At 61.5% G+C, this 20,180-nt stretch overlaps 1 protein-coding gene across 2 annotated transcripts in view; it reads right to left on the bottom strand.

The window, feature by feature from the left end:
- Positions 1–6: 6 nt before the first annotated feature.
- FLNA (filamin A) overlaps positions 7–20,180 on the bottom strand; it is a 22,068-nt gene continuing 1,894 nt past the window's right edge. Inside the window, exons 2-47 of one of the 2 annotated variants that reach the window (XM_006915300.1) lie at positions 18,278–18,526; positions 18,066–18,163; positions 17,797–17,944; positions 17,127–17,245; positions 16,963–17,040; positions 16,706–16,868; positions 16,405–16,605; positions 15,722–15,859; positions 15,513–15,636; positions 15,271–15,407; positions 14,972–15,165; positions 14,685–14,798; positions 14,458–14,601; positions 13,564–13,687; positions 13,321–13,481; positions 13,144–13,234; positions 12,891–13,060; positions 12,570–12,687; positions 12,209–12,471; positions 11,387–11,984; positions 11,116–11,289; positions 10,872–11,034; positions 10,629–10,789; positions 10,362–10,532; positions 9,887–10,010; positions 9,638–9,794; positions 8,793–8,982; positions 8,614–8,637; positions 6,052–6,299; positions 5,853–5,948; positions 5,571–5,673; positions 5,343–5,483; positions 5,103–5,231; positions 4,730–4,903; positions 4,472–4,633; positions 4,182–4,385; positions 3,953–4,105; positions 3,721–3,843; positions 3,358–3,624; positions 3,091–3,228; positions 2,776–2,891; positions 2,110–2,242; positions 1,186–1,362; positions 804–1,022; positions 516–719; positions 7–210 (exon numbers count right to left, since the gene is read on the bottom strand). In XM_006915300.1, coding sequence (XP_006915362.1) covers positions 23–210; positions 516–719; positions 804–1,022; positions 1,186–1,362; positions 2,110–2,242; positions 2,776–2,891; positions 3,091–3,228; positions 3,358–3,624; positions 3,721–3,843; positions 3,953–4,105; positions 4,182–4,385; positions 4,472–4,633; positions 4,730–4,903; positions 5,103–5,231; positions 5,343–5,483; positions 5,571–5,673; positions 5,853–5,948; positions 6,052–6,299; positions 8,614–8,637; positions 8,793–8,982; positions 9,638–9,794; positions 9,887–10,010; positions 10,362–10,532; positions 10,629–10,789; positions 10,872–11,034; positions 11,116–11,289; positions 11,387–11,984; positions 12,209–12,471; positions 12,570–12,687; positions 12,891–13,060; positions 13,144–13,234; positions 13,321–13,481; positions 13,564–13,687; positions 14,458–14,601; positions 14,685–14,798; positions 14,972–15,165; positions 15,271–15,407; positions 15,513–15,636; positions 15,722–15,859; positions 16,405–16,605; positions 16,706–16,868; positions 16,963–17,040; positions 17,127–17,245; positions 17,797–17,944; positions 18,066–18,163; positions 18,278–18,526 — 7,571 coding nt within the window. In that variant the 3' untranslated portion in view covers positions 7–22. The remainder of the gene's footprint in view (positions 211–515; positions 720–803; positions 1,023–1,185; positions 1,363–2,109; positions 2,243–2,775; positions 2,892–3,090; positions 3,229–3,357; positions 3,625–3,720; positions 3,844–3,952; positions 4,106–4,181; positions 4,386–4,471; positions 4,634–4,729; positions 4,904–5,102; positions 5,232–5,342; positions 5,484–5,570; positions 5,674–5,852; positions 5,949–6,051; positions 6,300–8,613; positions 8,638–8,792; positions 8,983–9,637; positions 9,795–9,886; positions 10,011–10,361; positions 10,533–10,628; positions 10,790–10,871; positions 11,035–11,115; positions 11,290–11,386; positions 11,985–12,208; positions 12,472–12,569; positions 12,688–12,890; positions 13,061–13,143; positions 13,235–13,320; positions 13,482–13,563; positions 13,688–14,457; positions 14,602–14,684; positions 14,799–14,971; positions 15,166–15,270; positions 15,408–15,512; positions 15,637–15,721; positions 15,860–16,404; positions 16,606–16,705; positions 16,869–16,962; positions 17,041–17,126; positions 17,246–17,796; positions 17,945–18,065; positions 18,164–18,277; positions 18,527–20,180) is intronic. The other variant, XM_006915301.1, reaches the window with a different exon arrangement.

The raw sequence follows: 20,180 nt of genomic DNA, 5'->3' as shown, positions 1-20,180 counted from the left end.
GCCGCTGGCACGGGCACAGAGCTCAGGGCACCAGGACACGGTAGGGGCTGCCCGGGATGTGCTCATCGCCCCACTTGACCACCAGCGTGTACTCCCCCTTGTCCTTGAGCAGGTAGGAGACACTGTAGAGCCGGCTGCCTACGTGCTTGACCAGGATCTCCTCGCAGGGTGTCCGGGGGCCATGTACCCCCACCAGCAGCATGTTGTTGCCTGGGGAAGGATCAGGCCTCAGTCCCAGGCTCCAAATCCCCTGTTCTCCACTGTAACCATACTGACCCCCCCTTCCTCTTCGTATCCGGTAGCCTACTCTGACCCCTTCGCCTGTTCCAGGGTGACACCCCTTCCTAAAGAATTGCCAGCATTCCTGACCCCTGGGGCCAGCAGAGGAACCCCCAGCTCCTCCAAGATACTTTCCTGAAGGGTAGAGAGGGCAGGGGGGCCCAGATGAGAAGTGACAGCCACACTCCCGAAAACATTCCCAACCCTCCAGCCCCTCCCGTGTCCTAGGCACCCACCTGCTTTGCTGCAGTCCACTGTGAAGCTGCTCTTCTGGCCCGCGTAGGCCTTGCTCAGCCCCAGGCCCTTGGCCAGCACCTTGCTGGCATCGGTGGGACCTGGGCCTGGGGTGGCATGCTGGGGAGCACTGGCAGTCTTGGTCAGAGAGTCTACAAACACTGACGATGTCTCGTGGAGGCTGTGGTTGCTGACAAGACGGGGACCTGCAGGGTGGAGCAGGTCAGGCTAAGAGGCGGCCAGGGTGCCAGGTATTGGACTGGGCACTAGCAGTCTGGTGTGAGGCTCACCTGTGACCTTGGCCTTGAAGGGGCTGCCCCCAATGTGGTAGGGGCCGCCATACTTGATGGAGATGAGGTAGCTGCCAGGTGCCATGGGAGTATAGGTGACACGGTAGCCCTCAGGGCACTCCTGGCAATCCATCTTCACCTTGGAGGGCCCATCGATGGTCACTGACAGGGCACCAGCTCCCGCATTGCTTGTGTTCACGATAAACTCAGCTGGGCTCCCTGTGGGCACAGAGGTCGGGCAGAGCTGGCCTGGCCCATTTCCCTACCCCCTGCCCCATTTCCTAACTCCCAGCATAGCTGTCACTTCTGTGTGCCTTGGGTTGTCACCGAGAGCTTAGAGGAAGGGCCCTAGCAGCTGTGGAAGCTATACCCACTGACCTACCTGTGACACCGCCTTCCAGGCCGGCTCCATAGGCAGACACCAGACCTGGGTCCCCTCCATGCCCAGGCTCCCCGACTCGGATCTTGAAGGGGCTTCCAGGGATGTGGGTGCCATTGAACTTGACATCAATCAGGTAGATGCCATTCTCCCGTGGGATAAAGCGCACCGCATACTTATCTAAGGAGCAGAGGGGCGTGCTGTGGACCTGGGGTCCCTCTTCCAAAAGCAAGCAAGTGGCATCTGCTTCCCTTGCCCGCCAGCCTGAGTCAAGCCAGCCCACGAGGCCCACCCTGCTTCTTCCACAAACCATGCCGGGCACCCACACCCCCCAGAGCACAGACCTCCTAAAACCTGAGGGGTGAAGCCTTAGACGCCCAAGCAGCCTGCTATCGTGGCTCATTTGGACTGAAATCGTTTGCAAGCAAAGCACGCGCCTCACTGCCTCTTTAGAAAGGTTACCACGAACGCCACGTTCCCGGCATGTTAACTGGGGCTCAGAGGCAGGCAGGAACTTGCTCGAGGTCCCGCAGCTGGGAAGGGGCAGCACTAGGTTGTGAGACTAGTGAAACGTGGCCCAGCAGCTGCTCTCACCCTCTCCTACCCCCGGGGCTGCCCCAGGCCTGCCTGCAAGTGCCACGCCCTGGCTTAAAGGGCCAGGCATCCCCTTGGCCAGACTCAGAAGACTGCATCGCGCTGCCTGCAGTCGCGGCCGCTGAGCCAGATTCCCAAGGGTGTGTGGGTCACGAGTAGCGGCAGGGTTGCCTGGCTGACGGAGCCCAGGTGTGTGCACCCTGTCTCGGCTGCCTACAGAATCTGTACCTTCCTTTTGTACTCTCGGCCTGCTTCCAGCCAGCTGGGCAGGCCTGCTGCTCTCAGCAGGGCCAGGGCAGATGGCTGGGTGGCCGGGTAGGGACAGAGCCTCACCTTGGTCGATCTCTGTGACATAGCACTCCTCCAGGGCTCCCGAGGGGCTGTGCACCTTGGCATCGATCGCCCCCTTGGCCCCATTCAGGCTGACTGCAAAAGAGGCTGGCTGGTTGACCTTTAGCCCTGACTCCTGGAAGCACAGCAGACGTGGTTAGACGGGGCAGCTGGGGGGAAGGAGGGCAGGGCCCCAGAAGCAGGAGGCCCACAGGATTGCACTTACCCATCTGGCGTCCAACATGGTTTAAAGAGGGAGAGCCATTGATTCTCGAGGGGCAGTAAGCAACAGGCACACGCCCCCACCCCCAGACATCCATGCTCTGCAGTCACACACCGGGGCAGCATGAAGGGAGGGCGGCCCCGCCCTGCGGGCAGCACTCAGCCCTTGTAGGCTGTCCCTCTTTAAACCTCAGCCCTGGTGCTCAAAGGGCACAGGCTTCTCTGTTCAAAGCCTTTAGACCTGAGACACGAGAAAAACTCCACGCGGCGGGCAGGGGTGCTTCCTGCCAACCCCAAGCGTGGGCTGTACCCGGCCAGAGCAGAGGCCCGACGCCCTGAGCTGGGCTGGGCGGGTCACTCGACACAGGGTCGAGGCCTGCTCTGTGCACGGCTCTGGTCTGGCCGGGCCCAGGAGCCCCAGGCGGGCGGTTTCTCTCAGTGCCTCACCTGAAGACTAGAAACAGTAAGGCGGCGGGCGTCGCCAGACGGAGAAGCCACAGGAACCACGAAGGGGCTGTCGGGGATGTGTTCCTCGTTGAACTTGACTGAGACCTCGTAGTCACCTGGGCAGGAGAGAGCACAGAAGGCATGCTGGGAGGCCCCCGCTTGTCAGTGTTCTAGCCTCCCACCTCCCACAAACAGCCTGGGTAGCCCCGGGTTTGCAAGGTGGAGGGGGGAGCTGGGCAGGGTTGTCTCCGTAGACCTGCACCAACACCCGCACCAAGGTGCCACTTCCCCTGCCCCCAGCTAGGTGCTCAGTACCTGGCTCCTGGACCACATAGGCCACGCCACAGGAGCCATCCTTGCGGTCCTCGAAGGAGATCTCAGCCTTGCTGGGGCCCTCGACAGCAATGGCCAGGCCCCCAGCACCAGCTTCCCTGGTCCAAATGCTGAATTCCGCTGTGGGAAAGCAGTGTGTCCTCATGGGGGGCTGCAAGCCCGGCCTCGGCCCCCTCCGAGCACAGCTGATCTTCCTCCATCCCCCTACCCTGCTCAGGAGAGCAAGAGCCTCTCAGGAAGCAGGCCTACCTGGCACTCCGGCTTCAGCCCGCTCCAGGCCAGGGCCCCCGGCGCGGACCTTGTGGGCTCCCCCTTCCCCTAGGGGCCCCACGGTGAACTGGAAGGGGCTCCCAGGCACATGCTGGCCCTTGTACTTGACGCTGACTGTGTGCATGCCCATCTCAGCAGGCACAAAGCGGATGCAGTACGTGTGGTTCTCCCCTTCCACAATCTCAGCCTCATGGGTCTTGCCTGATGGGCTGGTCACCTGGGCTGTCATGTCCTGGATGCTGATTTCTGCAGGGAGGGGACAGTCTGGTGAGCAGGAGCTCTAGGCTCCAACCTTCTGCTGGGGGCCACCAGAACTCCTCCACGATTCCCTACAGCTCCTACCGGGGATCTTTAGGCTGAGGTCACAATGACTGCCAACGTTGGCCACCGAAGGAGCCCGTCGCCTGCGTGTGATGCTCTCTTTCACCCGGCCCTCGCCTGTCACCTTCACAGAGAAGGGGCTGCCTGCAGAAAGGAAGCACAGCCCATGCCCCACACAGGTTACGTTCCGGTCTTGGGGTGCGGCAAGGAGGGTCGCAGAAAAGAGAGAGAGGTGACTATGTGCTGCACTCACCAGGCACGTGCTGGTCAGCGAACTTGATGTTGATGATGTAGTTTCCAGGCTCCGTGGGGCAGTAGGTGACCCTGCACGTACCATCCTCCAGGTCCTCTGTGTTGATGTCTACCTTACTAGGACCCTCAATGGACAGGCTGAGCCCGCCATAGCCTGTGGGAGAGACACCCCTGAGCCAGGAAGCCAAGCACAGTGGTTTCACTCTGGCTGGCAGGCTACCGCCGCTTACCTGCATCACGGGTGTCGATGATAAACTCTGCAGGCTCGAAGGTATGGCCTTCGTGGAGGCCCTGGCCTGAGACCCGCACACGGCTGGCGTCCCCAATCTCCGACTGGCTGATCACCACTGGGATGGGGCTGCTGGCCACGTGCTGGCCGCTCTTCTTCACATGCACTAGGTGCTCCCCTGTCTCCTTGGGCACGAACGAGATCCCTGGGCACAGGGCAGGGCTGTCAGCCAGGGAAAGGAAGGTCTCCCACTCCCTCCTTTCCAGAAGGCCCTGCCCCTTGGCCTCTTACCCACATGGCCATTGCGCAGCCGCTTTAGCAGACAGGGCTCCTCCCGGCCCGAGGGCGGTACCACCGTGGCTGTCAGCAGACTGAGGTCCGTCTCAGAGATGTTGATGGGGATGTCGGCAGCAGAGCCCACCTTCAGGTGGGACATGCGCATCGAGTCGTCACCTGGCGGGAGACAGTCACTGGGTATCTAGGCGCAAAGGAAGACTGCGCCCGCCCTGCCACCTGCCTCCTTCTGACGCTATTCCCGGTGGCACTCACCTGTGACCCTGGCGGTGAAGGGGCTGCCTGGAATGTGCTGCTCGTTGTACTTGACCAGGATGCTGTAGTCACCAGGAAGCACAGGCAGGTAGGAGACGCTACACGTCCCATCCTGGTTGTCAGTGCAGCTGATTTCTGCTTTGGATGGGCCCTCGATGGCCAGGGACAAGCCCCCTGGAGAGAGTCATGGGTGAGGGTTGAGACTGCATTCAGGGACACTGCATCGATGAGGAAAAGCCCCAACAGGCAAGCAGATGTAAGGGTGGCAAGGCAGGGGGCCCCATTCAGGGGGTGTCTCTCCTGTGTCCAGCTCTCTGCAAGATGAGGGTATCCCACGGCAAACAGGCGGGTCAGGACTAGAGCTGCCACTCACCCTCTCCCGCGTCCTTGGTGTTGACAGTGAAGACAGCAGGCTTGTTCACTACTCCGTGGGTGAGGCCAGGCCCGTAAGCAGTGACATGGCCGCAGTTGACGTAATCCACATAGAATTGCAGGGGGCTTCCTGAGGCCAGAAGAACAACCATGTGTAATTGGGACCTTGTGTCGTCCCCAGTCCCAGTCCTCCCCTCAGCCCAGGTCTCTCAGGCAGTGGTGGAATGCTGTGGGGACACACCTGGGATGTGCATATTGTCATAGCGGATGTCCATCTCGTGTAGGCCGGCTTCGCTGGGTGCGTAGCGCACAGTCACAGTGCCGTCCTTATTATCGGTGATGGCTGGCTGCGCCACCTTGCCCGAGGGCATGCGCACTTCTCCTGCAGGGCAGCGGGGCCAGGGTCAGGGCAGCCCGTAGGCACACCCTGCTCTCTGTGGCTCCCAAGCTCCTTCCTGCCCCTACTCACCAGTGATCTCGCCCTTCTTGATGGTGAAGGGGATGACAAGGTCGAAGGGCCTCAGGCTGGTCACATCCAGCCCATTAACACCTACCAGGGGTCTCTCCGGTGCCTGCAGTTGAGACAGAGGGCTCAAGTGAGGGGCTGTAGGAGGGGAGGGAGTCCTAAGCAAGAGGATCCGGGGTCCCTCCGTACATGCGCCAGAATGGGGCCTCATGGGAAACCCAGCTGGCCAGCCCCCAAATGTCCCATAGAGCTAGGTGAGCCAGGAGGAGGTGGGCCAGGCCATACCCAGGTCTGCTGGCCACCCTGGGCGTAGGTGTACGGTGGGGCCAGCTGCTGAGGCCGCACTGGGGTCTGTGCTGTGGGCTGTTCCCCAGCCAGAGCCTGCAGAGCAATGCACAAGAGCTGGAGATTCTGTCATCACAGAGGAACCCCAGGGGGACAGGACAGACCCCACCCAGACCCCTCACCCCTGGCCCCTCCTGACCGTCACTTGGAAGGGGCTGTTGGGCACGTGCTCGCCGCCAAAGCGCACGCAGATGACGTATTTGCCCGGCTGTGGGGCCGTGTAGAAGATGTCGAAGGTGCCATCCTCATTCTCGACCACGTCCACGTCCACCTCAGAGCCATCGGGTGTGCACACAGTGCAAGTCACCTTGCCTTTGCCCGCCGCCTTGGTGTCCACAGTGATCACTGTCTCCTCCCCAATCTGGATGGTGGGGCCGATGCCAGCACCTGGTGGGGCAGGGCGGGTCCCCAGAGGGGGGCCGGGGCATGAGCGTGGCATTCGGGCCGCTCCCATCCGCCTGCTGCCCGCCCAGGCCTTTTCCTGCTACTACCAAGCACAGCCAGGCCTCCCGCCCCCACCCCCAAGCTGGGACGGTGAGTAGTTTCTCAGAAGGCAGGAAAGGTTCCCCCAAGCCACCTCAAGCCAGGGAGTCCTGTCTCGTGGGTATCCCCAATGTGGGAAATGCCCGACGGGTGGCGCCCAGGTGTCTGGGAGGAAGGAAGGGCCTGGAGGCCCGTGGGGCCGCTGCTGCCATCAGGGCACAAGTGTTTGCTGCCACCTCCCCTGCCAACTCAGCCTCAGCCGGTGCCGTGGACCACGCTGACCAATGCCAGCGCTCTGGCTGAGCCCACAGCTGCCTTCGCCCCTGTGGCCTGGCCCCGGCCCCCAGTGCTGTGTGCGGACGCGGTGAGGCGGAGTCTTGCTGCAGTGTGGGTGATCGTGATACTCGCCTCCCGCCCCCCAGGCCTGAAAGTGAAACTGGAGTTTCCTGACAACTGAGAATGTTTGCTCAACCGGAGGCTTGTGGTGAGGGGCGGCCAGGCCCGGCCCGGAGCACGCAGGGAGCTGGGAGCAGAGAAGCGGGGAGGCAGCGGGATTAGCGCCCTAGCAGCACAGCGAACAGGCAGTGGCAGCAACGAGAGGGAAGGGGGAAAAAGGAGGCCCAAGCCACAGCCACCGCCACTAGGTTGCAAGGGCAGAGCAGCTGAGCAGCCTCCAGGGCCCCAGAGTGCCCGAGGAAAGGGGAGGGACAGTGACGTTACGATCTGGGCTCAGCCGTGGAGGCTCGGGGGGTTGCAGGCTGTGAGGCCTGGCAGCAAGAGGCAGGCTGCCCCCTCCCCCCACCAGGCAAACCACCAGGAGCACGGAACCCGCTCCAGGGCTAAGTTCAAGGGGCTCCCCAGCCAGCCTGCCACCGAGTTTCCCTGGGGCCGAGGGCTCCTGCTGGCCTTCCGCAGCTTTCCTGAGCTCTAGACCCGGCCACCTGCTACCCATCCTGCCCTGGGAGGCCTCACCTCATACCCATCCACACCTGTCCACCCCTGCTGGGAACCTGGACCCACCATGTAGCTAGTGGTTTGGGCCCCGACTTCATTGGTTGCCCCTCAAATCCCCACTTTTCCCGCCCAGCCCATCAGCAGGTTTTGGCTGCTTCATCCTCAAAGTACACCCCCCAATTTGGCGCCCCCTTCAAGCCACATTGCCACCAGCCTGGCCCCAGCCATCCCTTTGGCTGGCCTAAAAGTGACTTCAGCTCCCCCCGCGAGGCTCTCTGCCTCTGTTCTGCAGGCAGTGGCCAGGGAAACTGACCACTCCCTTAACCAAGGCCTGACCTTGCGTTTGGTCCCCAAGGACCTGTCCCCACTGCCTTAGGTGCACGTGCCTGTCGTCTTAGGTCCCAGGGCCTGCTCTACACAGCCACTGAGCCCAGGCTGTGAAACCCTAGGTACCCTAACTCTCACCCTGGCTGCCTCACCCAAACCCCAGGCCTGCAGCCTTCAGAGCCTCCTAAGTAGCTGTCGCCTCATGGATGTTTCTGGCTGGGGCTGGCTCTCCCCTCCCATGCCCGAGTAGGAGAACCTCCATGCCTGATTGGGGACCCTCTGAATAACGTCACTGCTGCAGGAATAGGGGGAAGGAAGGAGGTGGGGAGGGTGGGAGGGCCACTGAGTGCACTTTGGGGCTCTGAGGCTGGGCCGGGCCCCGCCATGCTGGCCGTCCAAGCAGTCGACGCTGGTGCTTCTGCACTACCAGCCAGCCCCACCCGCTCATGCAGGCTGCACCTCCCCCAGCCCGGGACGCAGAGGCCCCTGGGAGGTGGGGATGAGGGTCTGTGGATCCGGCCAGGGCTGGGGACTCCCGCTGGTCGGGGGAGACCCCTTGTCCCCTTAGCCCATGCAGGAGCCCTTGACACGGAAGGAGGAAGCGAGAAGGAAGGGCCTGCTGCCCGCCTCTGGGGCTTCCCCGGGGTGCCAAGATCCCCAGACCCCCCAGTGGGGTGCCTCTCTCAGGATGCACCTCACCCCAAAGCTCTCAGCTGCAACCCAACTTCTCAGATGGGGAAACGGAGGCCCAGAGAGGGGGAGGGCCGGAGCGCTCATGCTCAGCTCCGGAGGCCGCCCTGGGCTCTAACCCTCCAGCCCCCCTCTGTCCCTGCCAAGAGCTGCAGCTGGAACTGTCCTGGGAATCAGCACGGAAGAGGAAAGGAAGCTGCCCTCTGGGCAGGAGGGGCGTTGGGAGCGGCCCCAGCAAGCAGCTTACCTAGCCCGTGACCTCCGATTGACACTGAGGTGAGAGGGCAGAGAGCAAGGAGAAAGGTCAGGTGAGTCACTCAAGGGGGCGGCCCCCACTCCCACACGCTGCCCCAAGCAGCGAGCCCTTGCACACAGGCACACCCAAGCCCCGTGCTGAGCGCCATGGCCGATGGCGGGCGGGCTCACCTGTGACCGTGCACTTGCTGGCATCCCCGGTGGGCACGGCACGGACGCGATACGGAGAGAAAGGGATCTCATCACCACCATACTTGATAAGGATGGTGTAGCGGCCCGTCACATCCGGTACGTAGGCCACCGTGTATGTGCCGTCGTGGTTGTCTTGGATATGTGTCTTCTTGGGCTTGCCCTCAGGGTCCTGTGTGGCAGAGCACAGGAGAGGTGGTTGGCCTAAGCCTAGCCAGGCCCAGGATCACCTCGAGCCCTCTCAAAGGGACATCCAGCACCACTGTTACAGGGATAGGCTCCTAGTCACTCAACCACTATGGCCCAAAATGGCTGCCTGCACCTAGCGCTGTCCTTTATCTCCCCACGGCCATCGTCCAGCAGGGAAGTCTCAAAATGTCCAACGCTTCCTGCCCCCCGAATGTCAACGGGCAGGGTCAGGGAGCTCGGCACCCATCCTGCTTTATCCCTATGAGTACCTCTCGACTCCCATCCTCCACCCCAGGGCCTGCCCCAGCACTAGGAGTACCCCGGGAGATGTCAGGGTCCTATACGTATACCTGGCCCACGAGGATGTTGCCAGTGGGCAAGTTGAGGGATTAAGGGCTTTGATAACGTGCTCACTGTCAGCAGTAAGCGAGTGTGTGGGTAGGGAAGCCTGTGCCTGTCACCACCACCCTAGAGGCAGGAGGCCTGTGCTGTCCCAGCTGCATGCCCCATACTGTACACATCGCTCAGGCCTGGGCCCCTCCCTTCCCTTGCCTTCCCCGTGCCTGGATCGGCAGTTCAGCAGAACGAGGCAGCCACCACCACCAAGGCAGCCACCACCACCAAGGCAGCCAGCTCACCGTGATCTGGACGGCCAGCAGGCCCTCCCCTGCGTCCTTTGCATCAATGGTGAACTCCACAGGCAGGCTGGCAGGCACACCAGTGGTATTGAGCCCAGGGCCGCTGGCCTTCACCTTGCTGGCATCGTGCGTAGGCAGCACCTTGACCTTGAAGGGGCTGTTGGTTGGGCCAGCGTGTCATAAGCAGTTAGGAAGCCTCTCAATGCCCAGCCCGCCCCCCGCCGCCCAAGGCAGTGGACCGCCTCTTACCTGCGGGGCACCTCCTCCTCCCCGTACAGCACGGAGATGCTGTATGGCCCTTCACGGCTGGGCACATAGTTGACAGTCTGGGTGCCATCGGCGTTGTCCACCACATCCACTGGTTCCACCAGGCCTGGTCCCCATCCCCAAAACAGAATCTCAGCCAGTCTCCTGGACCCTCAACCCCACCACATCGGACAGCTGGAGCTCAGCCGTGCACCCAGCCCTCGCCCCAAGCTTAGACCTCATTTGCCCATGCCCAGGAATGGCCCCAAGCCCTCTCTCCCTTCTGCCACATGTGCTCAGTGTTGAAGTCCTATCTTTTCTACGTCCTTCTGGTCCCCCTGCCACCCTAGACTCCTCCACCAATGGCCTGCGCAACCGCTCCAGCCTCTTGAGTGCTGGGCCTCCGTTCTCCTTCCCTGGCCCCTCAAAGAGTACCGTGTCTTCCAGACCCCTGGCTCCCAGGTATGTGGACACTCACCTTTGGGCCCCTGCACTTTGACCTGCAGTGGGGCCACACCGGCCTTGCTCGTGTCCACCTGGAAGGACTGAGGGAGGTTGGCGCGGACCATGCCTGGGCTCAGGCCAGGCCCAGAGCACTTGACCTTGGAGGCGTCTGTCACATCATGCACAGGAACCTTGAAAGGACTGCCTGAACAGGGGAATGCAGAGGGACAGCAGCTGTGTGAAACAGAGTGGATGGCGAGCAGGTGGTCCCAGTGCAGCCCCAGCCGACCTGCCTCCTCACCTGGTACTTGGTGGCCACCATAGGTGACATTAAGGCTGTAAGTACCAGCCTCATAGGGGATGTACTCGACCGAGCAGCTGCCATCCTTGTTATCCATGCAAGACATCTTGGCCTCAGAGGGGCCCTCTACAGCCAGGCCTAGGCCCCCTGTGCCAGCTCCCCTGGTCCAAACAGACAGCTAGTTATTGCCTGGGGTTCCAAGGCCCATCACAGGTGACCCCTGCCTCCTGGGCGCTTGCTCACCTGGTCTCCACAGTGAACTTGTTGGGCTTGTTGGTGGTGCCACTTTGGATGCCTGGCCCATGGACACGCACTCGGGAGGGGTCACAGCCCTCGGTCACGGGCACCTGGAAGGGGCTGCTGGGCACAGGGCTGCCATCGTAGGTCACGTCCACAGAGTGGAGTCCTGGAGGACAGCAGGCCAGGTAAAGAGGAACCCAGGCCACCCCGCCCCATCCCCCCATCCCTTGGGAGCCCCAGCACATACCTTCCTCATAAGGTGTGTACTCGACTTTGTACGTGCCGTCACCGCAGTCCTGCACGTAGGTCTCAGTCAGGTTGCCTGAGGGATTGGCCACACGAGCCTTGACGTGCGGCCCTCCAGTTTTCGTCAGAGCCCGGGCATCCACACTGAACTCGGTGGTGGCCTCTCGGAAAACACCTGCAGGGGGACAATAAGGAGGATGCATGGGGCTCCAGGAGCTCTGGGGACCCTGGCTACCCCCTGACGCACAGTGTCCCACAGTGGGGCCTCTCACCTTGGCCCTCGATCCCAGGCCCATAGCACTGGACACCTGAGGTGTCTACTGCAGGCTCCACCTGCAGCTTGCTGGGGAAGTTGGGCACAGGCTGGCCACCATATTTGATGGTGACGGTGTAGGCCCCGGGGCAAAGGGGGATGTAGGTAATGGTATGCGTGCCATCGCCGTGGTCCTGGATGTGTACCTCCGCTGGCAGCCCCGCCTCAGAGCGGATCTCAATGGTCAGCTCTGCGCTGCCTGCGCTCGAGCAGTCCACGTGGAACTGGCCTGCCTCGCCGGCAGTGGCCCGCTCCAGCCCAGGGCCTGAGCACTTGACCTTGGACGCGTCAAAGCAGGGAACCACGTGGGCCTTGAATGGGGAGCCAGGAATGTGGGTGTCAGCGAAGAGGATGTTGATGTTGTAGTCCCCGGGCTCGGTGGGCACATAGGACACGGAGCATGTGCCATCCCCATTGTCCAGGCACTCAAGCTGGGCCTCACAGGGGCCCTCCACTGTCAGGCCCAAGCCGCCTGTGCCGGCGCCCTTGGTGTCAATGGTGAAGCGGGCAGGGGAGCCTGCACTGCCCCCCTGCAGCCCCGGTCCAAATGCCTTCACCTGAGGGAGGAGACGCAGGTCAGGAGCCGAAGCCACGTCACCTCCCTGACCCTTGGCCCTGGACCCCCAGCCTGACCATCCATCTACCTCCTCTTGTTCTGGCTTCCCTCCCCCACCAGACGGGCACAAGCAGGCCTGGGCATGGCCATCAGTCATAAGGACACAAATGATAAAGGGTGATGGCAAGTCTGGAAAAGATGGGGGAGCCCCCATACCTCAATTACCTTACTAGGCTTGGTGGGGGACACAGCTTCCAGAGGAAAGGGGCTGCCGGGCACAGGCACACCATCATAGGTCACCTCAACCTCATAGGGCCCCTCTTCGCGGGGCACAAAGCGCACGACACTGTTGTCAGCCCCCAGGCCCGGCTCCACCTTGCAGGGCACTGAGGCACCTGAGGGGCCCACGATCTTGGATGCCACTTTGCCTTGTCCGCCGGCACCCTTCGACTTGACCGTGAACTCCTGGTCTTTGCCAACATCCACCTCTATCGAGATGACAAAAGAAGGGAGAGACCTGTGACACCAGGCCCAGGTGACCACCGGGGCATCCTCAGTGAACATGACAAGAGCCTTAACTACTTACTCTCTCCAAGGCCAGACACCTTGATCTTGCTGAGGTCCAGGCTTGGAGACACACCCACCGAGAAGGGGCTCTTAGGGATGGGATCCCCTCCATAAGTGACATTGATGCCCACCGGGCCCTGGAAGGGGTGCAGAATGGCAGGGCCTGGGTCATGACCTTGGTCTCCCTGGCCTGTGGCTTCCCCACTTAGGCATTAGGGGTGGTGGTCAGAGAGACACTGGCTCTCCTCCCCACCCCCAGCCTTCTATGCCCACTGCTCGAGGAGGCCCACGGGCTTGGCGGGTGCAGGAGGGGTGCAGCTGCGGGCTGTGAGGTAGCTACCTGCTGCACAGGAGTGTACTTGACCGTGTAGGTGTTGTCATGGTGATCGATGACGTCCACGTCGCGCGCTGCATCCCCCTTGGCCAGCCCCGAGAACTGAACGTCCAGTTTGCCTTTGCCAGCAGCTTTGGCATTGACCGTGAAATGGGTGGGTTTGCCAAGCTCGACACCTGAGGAGACAGAGCGACCGTGTATGGGCACTTTGCCCCCCCCATCTTGAGATCCCCTGACCTCTCCACAGAGTGGTCCTCACCGGTGCGGCTGAGGCCCGGGCCCTCGGCCTTCACCTTGCTGGCATCATGGGAGGGCTCCACCTTGACCCGGATGGGGCTGGTGGGTGTGGCCTGCAGTGGGTGGGAGGAGAAAGACTAAGAGAAGAGCAGCACCCCAACGCCCAGCAGTGTTAGGGGCCAGGAGCGGCAGTACCCACCTGGTCAGCAAAGAGGACCATGATGGTATAGCTGCCGGCCCCGCGGGGTGTGTACTTGACCGTAAAGGTGTCATTGTCATTTCGGATGATGTCAAAGTCAATGTCGGCCTCGGCAGGGCCCACCACGCCAGGGGCGCACTTGATGCCGATGCTGACGTCACCTACAGCAGGGGAGAGAGCAGAGGCTGGGACCTCGTGTTGATGCCTCACCCACTCGCCCACCCACCCAAGGCAAGGCCTTACCCTGGCCAGCCTCCGTGCAGTCCACAGTGAAGTAGGTGGGCTCATGAGCCTTGAGCCCTGTCTTGGCCACTCCTGGGCCATACACCTTGACCTTGTTTGGGTGGCTGCCGGCTCCCACATTCACCTGCATAGGACAGAAGTACAAGGGCATGACCAGCCTGGAGGAGAGGTCCCTTCCCCCACTGCCAGCTGGTATGCAAAACGGTACAACCACCTTGCAGAAGTGGGAAGTGGTCTGGTTCCTCAAATGACTAAACGTGTGACCGTATGATGTTAGAATTCCACTCTTAAGTATCTATCTACCCAGAGAAGTGGGCTCTCTTCAGAAGTCTGCACACCTATACTCAAATGTTCAGTGATACTATTCACAATAGCCAAGAGGTAAAAATTCCCAAAGGCCCATCAACGAACGACTGGATAAAATCAAAACAAAACAAATCAAAAACGTGGTCTGTCCATACAACAAAATACCATTCAGCTATGAAAAGACAAGGAGTATTGGTTCATGCGACCATATCGAAGAACCATGATGAAAACATTTTGTTGAGTGCGAGCAGCCAGACACAAAATGCGAGATGTCACACGATTCCATCTCTAGCCAATGTCTAGAATAGGCAAGCCCAGACCCAGAGAGCAGATCACTGGTTGCTTAGGGCTGGTGGAGGGGGATTTGGTGGGTAGAGGGGTTTCTGTTTAGGATGACAAAAACGACCTAACCTTCAATTGTGATGAAAGCTACACAACTCTGAATGGACTCAAAAGCGCCAAGCCGTACATTGCGATGGGCGAGCTGTATGTAATTGTTCTAACTAATAGAGCTGGATGAAAACAGGACAGGCACTCTATCTAGGGAGATGGGAAAGGCCTGTCAAGGGCAGCAGAGGACCGGCTCACCCGGAAAGGGCTGTTGGGGATGCTGACACCTCCCCAGGACACCATGGCTGTGTGCTTCACGGGTTTCCTGGGCACGTAGGAGCAGCTGTAAGTGCCATTGCCATTGTCCTTGACTGTTGCCTCCACAGGGCAGCCCTCATTGTCCTGGAAAGCAGGTGGCCAACTGGTCAGTGCCCAGGTCTGGGCACCTACGCCCCCCGACTCTCTGCCGTGGGTGGGCACCACACCTGCACTTGAACCCGGAGAGGGGCCTTCCCGCCGTGCTTGGCGTCCACTGTGAACTCTGCTGGCTTGTTGACGGCCACGCCAGTCTTCTCCAATCCAGGCCCACGTGCCTTCACCTGATGAGGGGTCACCCAGATCTCAGGGGACCGAGTGCAGGCCACCAAGGACGCAAGGGTGGGAGGAACACACTGTCGGAGATACCTGCCCAGGGCCTGGACCCCCTCCCAGCCCAGCCCCCAAGCAGAGGTAAAGGGGGGCCAAAACCCCGCCAGCCGCGTATGCCCTTTACCCTGTCTGGGTGGAAGTCCTGTGGAGCCTCGCGGATGTCAGCCATGAAGGGGCTGAGGCGGATATCTTCGCTGTTGCAGAGCACGTGCACGGCATACTCGCCAGCCTCCTGAGGCCAGTAGCGCACGTCACAAGAGCCATCGCCCTTGTCATCACATTCAATCTTGGCCTGCGACGGGCCCTCCACTGAGAAGCCTGACAACAGCCACCAGTTCCATCAGTATCCTGGAGCCCGGAAGAGGGGGGCCAGCCCTTGCTCCCTTCTGCTCCCCAGTGCCCACCCTGCAGCCTCTAACTTACCCAGGGTGCCTACGTCATCCCCAATGGCCTCCACCACGAAGTCCGCTGACTTGCCAACGACGCCACCCTCCAGCCCGGGGCCCCAGGCCCGCACTTTCTGATTGCCACACTCAGTGCCCACCTTCACCTCGAAGGGACTGCAGAGAAAGAGCCACACAGGGCAGTGTTGAGGGCCACCACCCTGAGCCCAGCGCAGGGGAGAAATGGACCACCTTGGCTCTGAACACTGCCAAGGGCCTCACCTGCGCCCGATGTTCTGGCCGCCCCACGTGATGGTGACAGTGTATGTGCCAGGGGCCGTGGGGTAATATTCAAAGCCGTAGACGCCATCCCCCAGGTCCTTCTGCTTCACACGCTCCTCACCCTCTGCCAGAGACAAGGGAGGACCTTAGGCTTGCCCAGCAACGGCCCTGGGGCTGCCATCGCCCACCCTAGCCACAGGCCAACTTACTGGGACCCTTCACAGTAACCTTCAGCTCCCCACTGCCTGCGCCTTTTGTGTACACCTTGAAGTCGGCAGTCTCCTTCACCCGCACGCCCTTGGGCTGGAGGCCCCGGCCGACGGCACGGCAGGCACCCGGGTTACATGCTGTGGGCACAGGGCTGGCTAAGTCACCGGAAGCTGGCTCTGGGTGACCCCTCCCTGGCCTCCCATAGGGCTGGGCCATCAGGATGGGGGCAGGGGCCCTCAGAACTCGGCCCCACGGGGTAACAAGGGACATGCAAGAAAGAACTGAAAGGGACTGTGACCCCAGAACCCACAGCCCCAGCCAGGATGTGGTGGCCTCCTCCCACCCGCTCCACACCAACCCTCCCCTCCCAGAGGAAGACAGATCCAAGTACCGTTGACCCTGCGGGCAGAGCAGAGAGCAGCAGGTTTCTAGACAGCTGGACGAGTTCTTCCAAAGGTGAAAGCGTGAAGAGAGAGAGAGAGAAAGAGAGAGAGAGAGAGACACGAAGGGGGCGAGAGGAGGAGGAGGCGGAAGGGCCCCAGCAGGGGAGGAAAGAGAGCGCACCCAGACAGTGGAAGCACAGAGACCCAGGGTACTGGGGTGGGTCGGGGCTGGAGTGGGACCCACCCCTGCTGCCCCTCCCGCGGGAGGCTCCAGCACGGGGCGGCCGAGACCAGCCTACCTTGGCCAACAGTGACAGTGTAGGGGCTTCGAGGGATGGGCACACCAGCGAAGGTGACGTGTACCGTATGGACACCCTCCATGGTGGGCTGGTAGCTACAGCGATAGGTGCTGTCGCCCCGTGCCTCCAGCTGAGGTTCCACGGTGCCCTTCTGTCCTGCAGGGTCCTGGATCATGACCTCCACCTCGCCCGTGCCAGCTCCTGCCACAAGGTACCAGCTCAGCTCCTAGAGCCTCCGGGCTGCTCCTGGGCCACAGTAGCTCTCTCCCCAGACCTGCCTGCCTCAGCAGCCTCCCCTCACCTGCCGTGAAGATCTCAAAGTATGTGGTCTTATTGGCGATATTGCCGCTGGGTTCCAGGCCGGGGCCCTGGGCAGTCACTTTGCTAGCGTCACCCTGGGACTTGTCCACATATACCTCGAAAGGGCTCTTGGCAATATGCTGGCCGGCGAAGAGCACAGTGACCTGTCGTTTCCAAGAAAGGCAGGCTGTGAAGGTGGGGTTGGGACCCTGCAGCCGCTGCACCTGCCACCAGCCTCCCCAGGGGCTGTGGGCTCACCTTGTGAGTCCCCGTCACCTCGGGGACATACCAAACAGAGAAGGTACGGTTCTTGTCGTTATTAGCAGTCACCTTTGCCTGTAGTGAGAAGGAACCCGTGAGCCTCTGCTAAGAACAGCTCCTCCCGATGGAGGGACCGCAGTGCCCCGCGCCGCCTGCCCTACCTCCTCCTGGTGTCCAGCTGGGTCCTCCACGTAAACCAGCACCTCTCCCTGGCCGGCACTTCTGGTCTCCACGGTAAACTCTGCCCGCTTCTTCACCATATTGCCCGTGGGCTCGATGCCTGCCAGGGGACGGTGAGGAAGCCACGGGCTGGCCGTTAGAGCCACTGCCTGACCCCTCCGCCCCATCACCCTCCCTTCGGTAGTATCTCCTCCCGCAGGCTCAGCGCCCCCTCCCTGCTGTGCCCATCAGGAACAACGCTCTCAACTGGGTGAGTCAGTTCAGCGTGAACCCTGGCGCATGGAGCCTGGCCTTGGGCCCCAGCTGCGCTCTTGCTAGGAGACAGGCCTGGGCCTGTTTTCTGGAACGCTCACTTGGGTTTGCCTGGGCCCTTGCTCCTGTGTGATACCTTGGCTGGGTTTCGTCTCCATTTACAGTAAAGCAGCTGGGGTCCTTGCTTCTCGAACACACTCCGCCTTGCCTTGGGCTGATGGCTAGTCACAAGTGGTCATTTTTGACCAGCCCCCAACCCATTCCTGTCTGACTCTCGGAGAGCATTTAATAACCTAGCCACCACATCTCTGAAGGCTCCCAGGGACCTCCAAATTTAGAAAGGACTCTATCCTGCAGAGAGGTCAGCACACCGGAGCGCCCCCGGCCCGGCTCCCTCACCTGGCCCATAGGCTCGGGCTTTCTTGGGGTTCAGCTTGGGCCGCAGGGGAGCCCCTGGCTTCAGCTTGGCCTTGGGGAACTGGGACAGGTAGGTCATAACAGAGTGTTCATCAACATTGGGATCCACGATCTCCTCTGGAGTGATCACCTGTCGCAGGTAGAAAACAAGAGGCATTTGGCCTCCGCGCCTCAGGTTCCTGGGATGTGACACCTCTCCCCACTGGGACTGTGGTCCCCGGACAGCCCTGGGAGCCCGGGCACGGTCATACCTGAGGGATGCCCAGCCAGTCGTCGGCCTGTTGCATGGCTTCCCGCGCGTTGTTCACGGGCTTGCTGGCGTCCCAGGAGTCCCAGTCAGGACACAGGCCTGTGGTACGAAAGGAAAGATGAGCCTAGGGACCACCGGACCGCCTTGCAGGCTGCCTCCTCGGCCCACTCACAGATGCCCTCAGCTCCCTACCCCCACTCCCACAATCCTCACCCGGGGCACAACTATCGACAAGGGCACCGAGGGCCCTTCCGCTCTGCCAGTCCCGACTGAAGTTGGTGATGGGCAGCTGTGGCAGCTTGTTCTGGATCCAGCCCAGGAGCCTCTGCTTGGGCGTCTGCTTCTTGGCTTCCTCATCCTCCTCCTCATCCCACATGGGCATGGAGATGGAGTAGTGCAGGATCAGGGTCCAGATGAGGCCCAAGATGAGCTTCAGGTTGCCGTCCACGATGGCCTTGCTGTCTGTGAGGAAAGGAGTGGCAGTGTGTCTCTGTGCGTGCGTGCGTGTCAGGCGGCTCCGCGACAGTGCGGAGTGTGGCTGCACAGGGGACCCCAGGGAAGGAAGACCCTGTGGGGCAGGGTGGGATGTGGGTTCTGCCCAGGACCCCTGAGGGACTGTGGGTAGTTTCTGAGATGAAGGACACTTCTGGGGGAAGAGGACACACCCGTAGACATGAGGTAACAATTCAGCAAAATGAGGGGGTGTTGCTGGGGGCCCAGAAGGGCTGATGACAGCTGAAGGCAGCAGACAGGGCCAGGGGAGGCCTCCGGAGTGAGTAGGGTGAGTGCTTTGCAGCTACCCCAGAAACAGCCCACTGCCTATCTCCAGGGGTCTCCAGGGAACAAGCAGGAGGAATAGCGCGGCCCCATTGGTCCTGGGTGTCAGGGCCTTTGGCTTGGTGCTGGCAGGGGAGGGGGAGCTGGGGCTGAGGAAGGGGAAGAGGAAGGAAAGCGGGTGGAGCAGTTGGGAAATACGACTCCTTGCTCCCCCAAGGTGGGTGTCATGAGGCAAGGAAGTGGAAGCGTTGGGCAAGCACACTTTGGGTAGAGGGTGCGAGCCCCAACCCCACTTCCTCAGTGCCCCTCATTCTCCCCCGAATTGAGCCAGTCTGGGAGCCCAGTGTAACCGCTGATTGGGCCACATGGTCCTGACTCACTGGGGCCCAGCGGGAATGGCCTGTCAGCCAATGAGAGGCAGAAGGCATTCTGGGGGCCCCTTTACCCAGCCCAAGGAGGGCAGAGTCAGTGGGCCTGGGTCAGGCACCCAGGGAGCAGCATGAGAAATGGGGTAGCAGAGGCCATGGGTGGGGTCTCCGACTCCCGCTGCCTCAGCAGAGCCCAACCCGCCCTCTTTGCCACCTAACGGGCTGCTGGGCCTAGGGCGGGCAGCCACCAAGCTAACCACAGGGGAAGTGGTTAGGGCGGGCACCCTGCACCCTGTCACTATGGCAACTCCTCTTGGCCCCACCCAAGGCCCTCTGGGTCTCAGCCTCAGAGTGGGGGGCTGAGGGTGGGGCTCAGAACAGGCAGGCTTCCTAAGAGCTCATCTTTGAAATCCCTGCTGCGTCTCCACCCCACCCCCCAATCAAGAGAAAATACTTGTCTAGTGAGTCAACTTGGGGGTGGGGAGAAGGGGATGGATGCCACCAAAAGGGCCATCGATGGCAGGTGGCCTCTGAATCCAGCAGGCAGCACCTCGAGGACTGGCTGAGCCACTCAAAGCAGAGTGGCCTCCCTGTTCCCAGACTGGGGTTAGTCCCGGTCCTGCACTTCTGCCTTGCATTGTCCCCAAATGATGGGAGGGTGAAGAAGGGACTTCACACTAGGAGTGACTGGAAGGTTTAGAGAAGTACAGGACCAGCCAGGGCTTCCCACCAGGCCACCATCCTCAGAGTCCTGCTGTGACCCATGAGGCAACACACAAGGCCAAGCTCATCAGCCCTGGTGGGTCAGGCTTGGCCAGGCCGGGTCCACCCCCTGGTCCACAGAAGGCAGGCCTAAACCATCCCCATCCCCCTCACAAAAGAGGGAGGGAAGGACCCGCTAGGGCTGGGAGACTGCCTGGTTGGAAGGCCCCGCCCCATCCCACCCCCTTTCCCCAGGCCCCAGTCTACCC

Source organism: Pteropus alecto, unplaced genomic scaffold (genome assembly GCF_000325575.1).
Source record: "Pteropus alecto unplaced genomic scaffold, ASM32557v1 scaffold396, whole genome shotgun sequence".
Classification (NCBI taxonomy): Eukaryota; Metazoa; Chordata; class Mammalia; order Chiroptera; family Pteropodidae; genus Pteropus; species Pteropus alecto.
This window is presented reverse-complemented; position numbering and strand designations above follow the sequence as displayed.